Genomic DNA, 14,050 nt, shown 5'->3' with positions numbered 1-14,050 from the left:
CGTAAGAACAGTGAAAAATGAATAGTTACAGCTAACCAGTAAATATGTCTATTTTACAGCTGGCTTTTAGAGTGATAGAGCAACAAGTACACTATTATTTGCCTGTCAGTGACTATAACCACTAGACTGCCAGTGAAACCTGATCTGGCCTCACAGGCAGAGTTCCTAAGCAGGGAAAGCAAAGCTATTTATGCCGGTTGAGACTAAAGAGACTTGTGAGGAGACTTAAGAGATTTAAACAGGCAGCACCATGGTATATAAATTACACTAGTTACAAACACAAGATTATCCACAGTGGAATAAATAATTATTCATACATCCTGTTAGGGCAGACTATCACTGTTCATTAAAAGACTTGAGGATAATTACAAACAAATAAACAAAGCTCGTTAAAGAGGAGTCGTAGCAAGCATGCAATAATGTTAAGGTTTATAGAAGGGAAATATGAAACAGTAACTAAGAAAAAAAAAAATACACCAACTTTTCAAGTGGTATTATTTGAAAAGGCATACAGGAGTAAAGCTGGTATTTCTGGAGCCTGTAAGGCAGCTCTGGCACCACAACTTCCAGCAGTAGCTTTTTCTGCAGCAGAGTGAAGTGAAACAACAGGAGCAGCGACTTTCACAGCTACTCTGCAGCGTGGTGCGGGCAGCTGTGAAGCTGTCAAGAATCATATGGTTCGTGCTACTGCTCCTGCTCCAGCAAAGCTGGGGACTGCAGCTGAAGCAAGGGCTCGAGTGCTCACCACAGGGAGGGTGCTGGGGGAACCCTCCGCTAAGGACTTGTGAACACACGGACACAGGAGTTGGAGACAGGAGCAGCAGAACATTCCCTGCCCACTGCCAAGAGACCGTGGGGCTGAGACAGAGGGAAAGGGGATTATAAAAGGGGGGATAAAAAGGTTTCACACTTTCCAGGGAGGGTAAGCAGAAGGGCTTCAAGTATATCACACACCCAGATACCTATAAACAGCCAGTGGCAGTGAACTCCCTCCCAGCATCTGGATACTAGAGAGACCCTCTGCAGGAAAGCCACGTTCCTCTGCCTCCCAACATGCCACGTGGCTGGCTTGCCATGCAGTACAAAGTGGCCAGTTCCATCATGTTAGCCTTTTAAGTTTAAGTGCTCAGTAAATATTTTAAGTTATGTCTGTATGGGCAGAAGGTGGAGATTTTTTCCTATCATCTGAGGACTGCAGAAAGTACTTACAAATCTACTTTCCATATGTCAATATGCAATTAGAGGATCTAAATCTGTGATGCAAGAAGAGCTCTCATACTGAAGATAGCGAAATTGAGATACTGGCAACTCTTAAGATCAAACCCTAGATCTGTTATCATAATTAGCATATTTTAAGAACAGGGTAATTCAAAATGGGATAAAAAGCAAGAGACGATGTGTCACAAATCTTTTTATAAGCTACTAAGAAAGAAAAGAAAGAAGCAGCTCACCAATACTCCATTTAAGATATATCTTAGGTGCTCCAACCCAAAATGTAAGTTCATCACTATTTGTAACTTCAACTTAATTTCTAAATTTTCCCACAACAGACGCTACTTTTTTATACAGGTTTAAAGTTCCAGAGGTGGTTTATTACCAGGAGGTGCTTATATAGCTCACCTCATCCCAAAGGCTTTCACAGATGCACACCGATTTTAATACACAGTACTCTTTCTTCTGCAGCCATTTCCTTCTACAAGTTCTTAGTTCATTGAGTTGTCTCGGTCAGTGCCTCCTCCTCACACAGAATTTACTCAAGCCCCTGACAAGAACCTAAAGTGCTACAATCCTCCCCTGTCCACACCCCGAGAAAGGAAAACAAAATGCCCTGCAGCCAGTTAATCCTGGAGGAAAGGAGAGCAGTCACTATTTCCTCTACTTGACCGATGACATACAGTCATCAGGACTCATCCTAAAATACAGACTTTCCAGCTGAAAGGAGTTCATTTCAACACACGCAGTATTGGGCAACTAGTTGCACAATATTAAATCACAACCAGAGGAGGAGAAAAATCATCTAGTTTGCTTGCAAATATTCAGTTAGAGAATTAAGGTGAAACTGAGAGTCCCCCAAACTTTTTTTTTTTTAATTAAGGCTGAGCATTGGGATTACCAACACTTAAAACACATCAAGTCTCCCTATAGTATGGGAGACTTCCAAAAGTAAGTAGAAGCCCTTGCTGGATCCTTCTGAGCTGGGAAATGGCACTGGGGTGTCCTGTGTCAGCCAAGGCTCCTTGATAACAAGCAGATGTGCAGAATGGCTCAGCAAACATGTTTTGTTTATGCCGTGCCCCGTATCTCACAGATGTTCACTTTGAGTGCTGTGCAGCTGCTGGAAACCTTCAGATTGGTTCCAGGTGAGTTTGTGTGACCCTCAATAATATCAGATGAGGGTCCCACTCCCACTCTCCTGCAGATTTTTTATACATGGGTAGGAGGCACAACAGTCTGCAATGATATGGGGCACTGCCATGGACCTGCAACTCTGTTTATACACCTGGGAAAATAAACTTTCCTTCCTCATTTTCATAGGAATAACTTCCTTCCATGCCTCCAGGATTCCCACACAGCTGAATGCCAAGGAAGACAGCACGTAGACTATGCTGCACACCATTATCAGTAAGACACTTGGAGTTATCCAACCCTTTCAGCACTAAATGGTGAAGGTGGCAGACTAAAGGCGATCCTGCAGCTGCCTGTTCGGCAGAGAGGTGTTACAGGTCCCCTTCCCACAGAAGAGCAGGCCCAGAGAAACCCAAGCATCCCATGGAGAGGAAGGAAAGCTGTCAGCAGCTGAAATGCAAACTCATGGATTCAGCTCAAGAGATGCTCATCTCTTAGCTTTTCCAAAATCCCTCCCAGCCTACTGTGGCACCGGGATTACCAAAGAATTTTTGCTGTGCATTCACCTTTTCAATTAATCACAAGGAAAATGAGTCATTCTTGCTGTTTAAACAGGAAAAGTCGATGGATTACACCTGAGAAAACCCTGAGGCATGGCCATTCCAGTAAGATCCACCAGCTACAGCCATTGCCTCTACATTAAATACTACGTTGCAGATGATCACTACAGCCATTTACCATGATAACAATTGCACTGAAGCTCCAAAAAAAAAAGAAAAAAACAAAACCAAACAATTTCGAAGGAGTAAAGATCTATTGCATTAATGTTTTGGGTTGAAACAGAGGGTGAAGAGGGTATCGTGTAATTTTTGCTATGAGCTTGTTTGGTTTTGAAGGAATTATGCAATAATTTTCCTCAAAGTTTGGAAATGCCTTCAGGATGTCTTTTTCACACACGCTAGTTATTACAGAAATTTAAAATGATTTTAACATCTATTTTTCACAATGAAGATTAAGCTCAGCACAATAAAGTTAAATATATGGGAGCAAAACAGAACTTCAGAGTATCATTCGTACTGATTACCGAAGCAGACTGATGAGAATTGGCCTTGAGAATTCTTCTCCCACCTAACCCTGTTAGTAGTTTTAAACATATGCTAAAAGGCTAAATTAAATGCTACAGGGGACCTACTATTTATTTAGCTCTGCCAAGTTGTGCTAACGCATAAAATACTTTGCCTTTGCTTTAATGTTATTTAAAGAGTAAATTGTTTTTCTCCTTGGTGAAGATCCACCAATGTATCATTTATGTAAATTCAAATCAAGACCCACAAGCTGCCTTTTAAGTGAAAAAAAAAAAAGAAAACAGAAAAAAAAAAGATTTCTGGCTTGAAACAACACCAGAGGTCAGCATCAGTGTGAGCTCTAATACATGTGAGATATTCACAGAGGTGAAGTTATTCTAAAACTCTGGGATTCAGATGAAGCTTTTCAGCTTCATCTAAACATGCTGTAAATACCTAGACCACAATAATGAAGAAGCTTGATAGGAAAACTGACTGAAGAAACCTCATTAGGTGATGCATAACAGCTTCACATTGATACAGGGTTAACAACCCAATAAATCACCTATCTGAATGAAGGATATTAAGGACAGAGAAGGATGCAAAGGGCAACATGGAGATACTATGAAGAAAAAAAAGCAGAAGTTCTCAGCTGCAAGCTGTATTTAAACATTTGACACACTAAGTGTTCCCCTTCCAATAGAAAACTGAATCACAGAACAACTTGAAATTGTGTTTTGACACTATTACACTATTAGAGTTGGGTTTGAAATGAATATTTAACTTATGCAGCAAAATTCCTTGAAAAAAAAGGAGGCAGGAGGGAGTTCATATGAACTCCAGGTGAAGAATTCTAAAAGTTTGCACAAAGCAATTAAACCGCATTAGGCAATAATTGCTTTCCAATTTCTTCAAACCAGCACAGTTGGAGTTCTACAGCCATGTAATCAACTTAATGATACTCTTCTCATTTGAAAGAAAGAAAACATTACCCTCCAAACACCACCAAAACAACACATTTAACTGACATTTTGAAATTTAGAAAATATGCTCTTATTCAGCACCAATATGTGTCAGCTTTAATTTAAACAAATGTTTAAAGCTCAGTTAGGGCTTCACAAACCCTAAATGCAGGAGGGGTTACCAGAATGCCAACGATGAATGAAATTTAGAGCTCCTACTCCAAGGCCATATAGATAGTTCTTTAATGTCCATCTGAACTGAGGAGTTCTCCCAAAGAACAATCCTATATAGAATCAACTGTGAGTGTATCTGAAAGGTGATACTTTATGCAATTTTGAGAGCTGAATTAACCTCTGACCAATAAAACTTCAAAAATAAAAAGTTCTGTGGCCTCCTACTTTGGTGTGTATTTGTACTCAGAAAGTGCTGTCCGTTCCAGCCAAATTCCCTCTCTTGGGAAATCAACCATGAAATCATAGAATGGTTTGGGTTGGAAGGGACCTCAAAGATCATCTGGTTCCAAACCCCTTGCCGTGGGCAGGGACACCTTCCACTAGACCAGGTTGCTCAAACCCCACCCAACCTTCCAGGGAGGGGGCAGCCACAATCACACCAAACCCACATAAACCCCACAGAGGTGCCAGCACCTCTTGGAGGCAACTCCATATAAACACTAAGAAGGGTCTTACTATCTGAAAATTACTAAAATTTACCATATACCAAGTTGGCTTTAAACAGCACTTTTTCAAGAAAGCTTCATCAAAGTAGGGTAAGCAGATGCACAGGGGATACCAAAGAGCAGGGCAGACACGATATCATCCGTGAATCTCAGTACATTCAGTTCAGGGCCTCCCTATGTCAGCTGTGATTCCTATATACTCCTTCTCAGTTTCTCTTTTATGAGCTTGCCCAGTCTGTTCTTAACCTCACATAAATTTTCAGCAAACCACATCCTTTGGCAAGGATTTCAGTGTCACTCTGGACAACTGTTCACTGTGCAAAGAATCACCTCCTTTTATTCTGTATCTAATCTTAAAAAGATTCATTGATGACCCTCAGTTTCTTGCATTAAAAGAAACTAAACAGTCAGGATACAGCCACCTATGATTTTGAAGCTTTTTGTCTTCCTTCTGCAACACCTTTTACAGAGTGAATGGTTCTCAGTTGCTTAACTGGGAGCTACTGAAGATTTCTGATCAATCTTTCTGTTGTTCTGCGAAACTTTTTAAGTTTTACTACATTCATTTTTGAAGTTAGAGATACACTTTCTGTAACCCTATGAAAATTAATCCAAACTCATTTCTCTCAACGTTTCCAGCCTCACCAAGGAGATCACATGTGTTCAAGCAGAGCTTTAGCACGTCGAGGCTATGAGCTCAGAAATTCTCTCTTCGCTAATCACACTCCAGACTCTCTCAGTCCCTGTGTGAAAGCAGACTCCAGATGCACCATCCATACCCTGTGAAGGAACATCCTTCTGGCAAAGGTCAGAGGCACTCACAGGGATCATATCTGCAACTACAGCTTTGGGATGCTGTGAGTGCAGGTTTTGCCATTTAAATTGCCTGTACTTTCAGTCAGCTGGGATGTGGAAGGGAGGAAGGAATGATGAATGAATGGGCAGGGCACGACAGAGGGTTTGCTGTGTGAGGGAAATGGAGGGTGATGAGAAAAGGGACTACTGACTGTGGGAAATAATACAGATCACACAGAAAGCCAAAGGAAGCAAGAAGAGAACAGAGTCACAGCTAACAAGGAAAATGAACAAGAAAATGGTTAAAGGTGTGAGAAGAAATATCATGTCACAAACACCTGTCTGGGAGCCACTGGAGATGGAGGGAAGGAAACTGCAGATCAGGCAGAGAGACAAAGAAGAATAAACCACAACAAAGTGGACACTGAAATAATGATTAGAACTGATAAGCAGAGATTAGGATTAGGAAAGTAAAGAGAATGGGAATACAAAGAGAAGACAACAAAATGAGAAAAGAGAAGGGGCTGACAAGGAAAGCTGGAGGCAAAAAAAAAAACCAGAAAAGGTTTTATTGGAAGAAATGAAAAATCTGTATTCACTCCACACTGGAATAGAACTTAAGATCCCAGACTCCTACCACTGCCTGTGACTATCACAGATCTCTGCAATCTATGACAAAGGAGGCATCCATGCTGTAACAAGTACTGCTGTCAGTCCTTCAGCACAGCCTGACAGACTACCAGCCGTGACATCCTGCTCGTGGGGTGCTTCTGTCTGTCTGACTGCCATCTCCCCGAGGAAAGAAAATCTGTCCAGGCATCAGACCTGACCTGCCAGTGCTCAGCTGGCTGCCCATCAGTGCAGGACAGCTGGGTGTAAGCAGCAGGAAGAGCCAGGTGGAGACAAGCAGCCTTAGCAGGATGGGGGAGACAGAAAAACTGCCTCGGAACATCTGCGAGAGGCTGAGAGTGGGACTCCAGAAACCTGGAGCAGCTGCAAGCACCTGCTCACACCGGGCAAGACACATTTCTAAGGATGGTTGGTGTGGTTGGACCTTCCTATGAAACAGAGTAAATCACAGAGCAAAGGTCTGCGCAGCCTAAAGGCCCAGCCATGGATGTCATTAACTGCAGTGTCAAATTCCACAGGGCACAAGTTGTACATGAGAGCATTAAATACATTCTGGTCACAATGGCAATTGTTCAGCCTAAGGAAAAGGCAGGATTTCAGCTGCCTGTGGAACCCTTCTTTGGCCCCATTTGTGCGACACGCCTTCTGTGCTCTGAGAGAGACACGGACCATCTGGAAGGAACACAAACCAGAGAGAAGAGCTGGAGCTCAAGAAAACACCATCTACAAAGAAAGTAGCAACAAATTTGGGATTTCTGTTACGAGGTAAAGCACGCTGGGGAAATAAACCAAGACCCTTTGGCACAAATCTGTCCTCCATTATACTTGGCAGATGGTACAAGCAGTAATGGAATAAACCCAGAACGAGGAGAGTGTGGCTTAGATGTGAGGAAAGTGTTTCCAACAGTAAAAACAAAGAAGAGAGTGGAAGCAACTGTTTAGGGAAGATATGGAGTTCTTATTATTGGAAGATTTAAGAGCAGTTTATGTAAGCTTGTGTCAGGAATGGCAGCTGTAGATAGCTGCCTTGGAAAAGGAGGGGAATGAGATGACTTCCAAAGGTCCCTTCCCACCCTATGGTGGAGCTGCTCTAACAATGATCTGTCATAAAATTCTTCTGGAGACCATTTCCCTGGTTGATGCATGAACAGACAGGATGCACAACCAGTAAATATTTAACTTTTTTCTCATTTTTCAGTGTGTGGTATTAGTCTTTAACTGTGCCCTGCAAGCCAAAGCAGTAATTTCAGTCTGGATTAGACTGGTCATTGATATAATGCTGAAATATTACTTCACTATTATTAAATAATTTATTTTTTTAACACAAAGCAATGCTATGTCCACTTTTCAGATGCAGAAGATACTTCAGAGGAAGATACAGTAAATGCTTATATGGATCTAGATCTAAAAGTGTAAAGGCAAAACTGCAATCATTTCAGATGTCCTATGTCATGCACAAGGTCCATCCTCTGCAGAAACAATCCTTGGAGAAAAATATCCATATAAAACTAAAAATAATATTGTAATACATGAGCATGAAAAGAAATAATCAGTTTCAAAATTAATCTTAATACTGGTATCTCCTAAAACATGTGCTTGACTTAAAAACTCCAATAATTTTTTAAACATATTTTAATACTCAATCCTTTCTCTAATTCCTCCTGCCTGAAGAGCGAGCTCCTCCTTCCATCACTGCAGTGTTATTCTGTCCAAATTATCTACTCTGTCTGCCACTCCACAATTTCTTTTTCCATCAAGTGGTGTTCTGAGTGTTACAAGTTTTGTAATGCACTTCAAGATTAAAAAAAAAAAAAAGGGGGGGTGGAACAAAGATAAAGAAGTTTACTGCTACTTTTCCACTTTTTCACCATTTTCTTTGTTCAAGCAATCTACAGATGTTCACCAACCACTTCTTTTTGATGAAATAAAGCACCCAAGCCCTCCATCTCCAGACTCCAGATTTGATCTTAGCAGCAGCAACAAAGCAAGGGGGAATAGTGCAATTGGTCTGGAATGAAAATTAAGTGCTTTGTCCAATTACAAGTGAAGCAGGAAAGCAGGAAGGTGTTTTGCCAGGATTTGGTTTTTTTGTAGTTTTAGCAAGAGGCTCACAAGAGCAGATACTTAGCAAGCCAAAGCACCAAAATCAAAAAAGCTGTGTGAAAATCTCAGCTTCTACTTATTTATTTTAAGAACGTTCCACCTTCGTGATTACGGCAAAAGGACTGAAAATGTGCAATTAATACAATTTACAGTCTCTGAGAGCAGACAGAAAGCAAAATGAATGAAAAGGTGTTTTGTTCTTCTATGAAATTGTGTTTCTAGGCCACTCTTGCTAGCTTTTAACGCTTGGGGTTGACAATGTGGGGAGCAGAGGAGGAAGGTGGAAGTGGGCTCTGCTGTAAGTCACAGCCGGCTCCTGGCGGCTTTCCTGCCTCTTGGGCTGCACTTCCCCTGCTCCCTGCAGGCAGCTCAAACCAAGGGAGCAGATTCCTTTGGAAGAAGCTGGATTCCACTCAGCCATAAGTCCCGGGCTGACAGAAGCTTCTCACAAGGCTTATAAAAAGAAAAAAGGGAACAACCAAAGGAAAAGGCTCCAAAGCCCGTGACGCTCATGATATACAGGAGCTGGCAGCGTTTACTTCTGCCACTGCCAGGCTTGGGAGTTTAGCTTTGCTTAATGTTATTGCCCCTCCCCACATGTGGTCAATAATTCACTCCTTCTTTCCAAGCACATTCCTCACCCCTTTCAGCCTCCCTACCCCGATATGGCTCAGATTCTGTTTATTTTAAAGGATTTTAAACATATTGCTTTCTGTTGCTCAGTTCCCCGCCCCAAACTCATTTGCAGTCAATAGTTCTCTTGGACTCCCATATCCCACCTCAGAAAGGTTCCAGTATTGGCCATCTCTCTTTGCTTTTCTCTTGAATGTTCTTATTTAGCCTTAATCTCAGAAAGGATCCAGAGAAAAACACACAAGCCAAGCTCTGGTTAATCTCTCAGCTACTAAAATCCCCATCCCAGTTCTGACATATCCTATGTCAAAATCACTTTCAGTAGCAAATCATTTATTTCATGGAAAAGACTTCATTTTATGTCCTGTGCTTCTCCAACTCCCTTATCTTGATTTCTGGAGACAGAAACCCAGAATTGTCTTATACTCAACTCTGAAAAAGTGATGCAAAAGTAGCTCCACCTACACCTACATCTACTTCTGGTGGAGGCTTGGATTCTTTTCCGTCTTCTAGGCAATTCCTGCACTGTCTATAATATACTGTCATAATTCTTCTAAGTCTCACATATCTAAAGTTATTTTTAAATATATAAACATTCCATTTTACTGGAAAGTAAAGGTTACTTATATTATAAAACAGAAACAGAAAAGCTTACAAAAAAAAAGAGACAAAGCTGATGAGTATGAATTACTTGGAAATCAGCTTCAAACATCTACTTCCCCAAGTCAGAGGTTTAGTCTCTGTGGAGTCACACTTTATCCTAAATCTTGAAGCATTTCCTCCCACCATTACACAATCGAACATTGTCAGTGTGTGTTATTTCACATGCTGTATTTTCTCCTAAGAAAACAGAGTCAAGCCCCCAGAATCCACTCTTCCTACCCCTGGCATGACACAATGGCAGTGGCAGCACTCCACAGACAATGACACAGGAGGCTTTTTTCAAGACTCACTCCCAAAGAAACCTTGACATCTGTTTTTTCCCCCCACTGTTATGAGAACATCAATGACTTCTGCAACTCATCCCAATTCTGCATCTAAATTTGGAATCAAAATTACCTGGAGTCAGAGAAACCTCTGACTCTCAATTAACTGTTGCATATTTCCTTACTACATCTCTTTCCACAGTCTCAGAGACAGACTATTATCACTATTATTTTAATTAAAAACTAATAGTACCCAGCTTTTTAATGCTTTGATCAGCCAAATCAATGAGCCTGTAACAGCCATTCCATCTTGACTAATGACAATCAACACTTTTGAGTTGGAAGTAAGAGTAAGTTGAGGGCAAATAAGGGCTGATTCAGAAGAAGCCAGAAGTCTTTTCAGAAGACTGCTGTCCAGCTTTGAAGCAACAAGTCTATGGCTATGGAAAGAGCAGTAATCAAATATTCATGGTAACAGCAAAAAAGTAACCTTGAGAAGAACAGAGACCAGATGAAACAGAACTAATTTTTTTGCAAATGATCCAAAACAGGGTCAAATAGTGAAGCAAAACAGCTGTTCAGTTCAAGTTGCTCTACATATTTACTGCAATTTAATATCAGCTTTGGAAAATTCCATTAGGAACAAAAGTTTTTGTGTATTTCATTCAGGTGTACGCACAAGAGCTATTTAACTGAAATTCTCTATAAGAAGGGAAGTAGCTCTTTGAACTTAAAAAGTTTTTGAGTATGTAAAACATAAAAATTATATATGCATCAAGTGGATTAAGTAATTTTTTGTGCATGGAAAATACGCTCTGTGTTGGATTAGGAGGAAGTAAAGTGATGACGACAACTCTCTGCAAGTCTGTCAAAATATAATTACACCTGTAACTGTCTGGTAACAGCACTCTCTGCAGCAGCAGGGACCTGCTACTGGGTTAGAAGCTGTCATCAGAGAGAAGCTCTGCTGGAATTCTGTGGCACCATTTCAACAGTGATCACAGACAGTGTGTTCTGGTTTCCCTCGTAAAACGTAATTAATACTTTCACTGATTTTGGGGCAATTCGTATTAATAAGAAGTGAAAAAGCACAAACATTATCTTCTCTATTACAAATTCTGAAATAAGGAAGAACACAGCAGATACGACAAGAGATTTGGTTTACTTTGTTCCTGAAAATGCAGTCACACAAGCTGAAACATCAAAAATAACTTCATGTATATTCGCTAACACACCATTCCCTACGCAGGAGGAAAGCTGCAGTAATCACATTTTATCGCCTATCACTTATGCCTCTTTTAATTTAACCAGCTAAAGTGCTTTGTAATTCAAGGGTTTCCCAGTGCAGTCTGAGGACAGCACTCATGGAACGTGCTTTTCACCTTGATCTCCCCACATGCCGAGTAACCCCTCGATCCCAAGCACAGGCTGCTGCTGCTGCTGCTGCTGCTGCCAGCACTTCAAAGCACCAGTAGAGTGTCCCAGCCCTGTGCCCCGAGCACTCTGAACCCCATTCCCTGACTCCCAGCCCTGCCCCTGACTCAGCACCCTCCTCCTGGCTCCCTCACCTGGTTTTTGCTTCCACACCCACGGAGGCAGTGGAGCTGGCAGACTCCTCGGACACTGAGTGCTGTAGGACTGGTGTTAGCTGCTTGGTGCTGTCCACTTCCGTTTGGGCATCTTCTTCTGCAGACTGCTCTTTGACTTCTGTTTAACAAATAAGAAAAAAAAAATCATTTAGTATGTTATCTGTTTATTTAGGCTAAAAAAACCCTGTCTGTAAGCTTTCCCTTGTGCAGCAGACATCCATTTTATTTATGGACAGATTAACCCATGTAACCATCTTCTGAGACACAACAAAATTAAAAGAGTTGGAAATTACCACCTGTAGGTAAAACATGAAATTGAATGCTTATAACATTATTTCCATAACACAGAGTTTCACTGCGAACTAAAGCTGTTCAAGAAGCAATGAGGAACAGGGTAGGGGGAGAGTTGCTCAATGACAACCTTTTCATAAGAGGTTGGGATTTCAGACATTCCCATTGTCTCTACATCTCCTCTCGGGCACCTGCTGTATCAGCCCTGAACAAGCGCCACAGTGAGCACACTAATCTGGGATATAACAAACCTTTTTTCCTCCCACACGAGCTTTAACTTTGATCAATTCCCTGCACAAGTTCATTCCTGGTTACACTGACTGTGCAGGCACAGCATTGAGGAGGTAAAGGAAGGAAGGCCATGGTTTTTGCCAGCTCAAACTTCCTTCTGAAGGAATATAACCAATTTTTTCAGCATCCTTTTAATTTAGCTCAGTTGCCAGACAGAAACTTATATACACATCTACAGCCTACAATGTTACTATTTGCCTAGAAAGTTTGTTTCTGCTCTGAAACTTGTAACACCAAGTTGCCACTTGTCTGTGCAACTTTAAATCCTCTTCCCGTTCACTTCCTCTTTTTCACAAAGTGAGTCAGGGATTTGCCAGAAGGACATGGCAATGTGCTGCTCCAAGTGCCCCAGAATGCACAGGAACAAGGGTCAAGGCTGCAGAGCAACAACATTTGGTGTTTCCTGCACTCCTGCAGACTTTATTTTGAAACCTAAAGAACAGAAAAATCACAGGACTCTGGCAGATGAGCTTTGGCATATCCAGTTCAAGACACAAGTGCCTCATCCTGCCTGTGTCCATGGCTGCTACATCTGTCCCAGGGCAGCACCAGAGCACCTGAGTCACACACCCCTGAAACCTCCAGTGAACATGGGTTTGAGCTGGGAGGCCAATGCATACAGCTCCTGCAACCAAGTCCAGTCATAGTAAAGCAGCAGATAATTTAGAAGACTTAAGCAGAAGATACAGTCAGATTTTTAAACAAATTAATACACAACATGTCAAAATATAATCAAATATTGCAAAGGATAAGTGACTCAAGTGGAGAAATGGATGGTTAGGAGAATCTGTGACATGGGTGGGCATGTACAGAAACCTCCTACAAGCTTTAATGTTATACATAAAAACAATAAAAGAAAGAAAAATTCTCAGAACATAAAGCTGCACAGCTTGGTCTGCAATACTAAAATCATATGCCCACTACAGCACATGGAGAAGGGTAAATCTGTCTTGTTTGATGTACAGAGATTGAAGTAAAATTACTCTTTACCCTCGAGTGAACACATTTAAGAAGACAATGCATAACATTTAAAACCCTCAATGAAGGTCTCTGAACCATACTGAAGAGAAACACAAAATCAAGAAAAAAAAAGAAAATTAAATTCCTGGTTGCATGAGCCAGATATTTACTGCAGCTGGTGTAAACTTCACTTATTTCAGTTAAGTTACTCAGTAACATACATCTGAAAAAGTTTGGGATATCTGAAACATCCAAAAATTACTATCTGTTTGAAAGCCAAATGGCTCCTGTCAAACCCCTTCCACCAACTTATCCTGAAAAAAACTGCTGGATCATCATTTGACACTAAATAAATATCCTGTTGGGAATACACCCCTTGTAACAGTAAATGGCTCCATACAGAAAACAAAACAAAACAAACCCAAACCCCACACCCCTTAGTTTTTGGCGCATCTGAACAAACATCCCTGCAATCATTCCTGGATGAGGATTCCTGAAACCGGCAGCATCCAGCGGAGCCATTCATAACAGTCTGCAGTGCGTTTCCAACTATGCTGGATCTGAAGGATAACTTTGTGCCAGTAACCCCCAAATTTCTAAATACAACCTCAATGCAGAGAGCAAAACATAAACACTTGGAAGACAGACAGACGCCAAAGCACTGGGAACAAAACCCACAACGCAGGCCGGGACAACCACGCGTGAGGAGCTCCAGGAAGACCACCGGAAACTGTGGCCTTGCTCTGATCCATCCTGGCGACTTTCTTTAACCCAGTTAAA

At 41.4% G+C, this 14,050-nt stretch overlaps 1 protein-coding gene across 1 annotated transcript in view; it reads right to left on the bottom strand.

Moving 5' to 3' along the window:
• The window catches only part of KMT2C (lysine methyltransferase 2C), a 192,060-nt gene that overhangs the window by 118,385 nt on the left and 59,625 nt on the right, over positions 1-14,050 (bottom strand). Inside the window, 1 exon segment of the mRNA XM_050321434.1 lies at positions 11,708-11,846. Within this exon segment, the coding sequence (XP_050177391.1) occupies positions 11,708-11,846 (139 nt within the window).

This window comes from Myiozetetes cayanensis, unplaced genomic scaffold (assembly GCF_022539395.1).
Source record: "Myiozetetes cayanensis isolate MyiCay16 unplaced genomic scaffold, myiCay2020 scf1, whole genome shotgun sequence".
NCBI lineage: Eukaryota > Metazoa > Chordata > Aves > Passeriformes > Tyrannidae > Myiozetetes > Myiozetetes cayanensis.
Note: the sequence above shows the minus strand (reverse complement) of the source record. Positions and strands in the feature narration are given on the sequence as shown.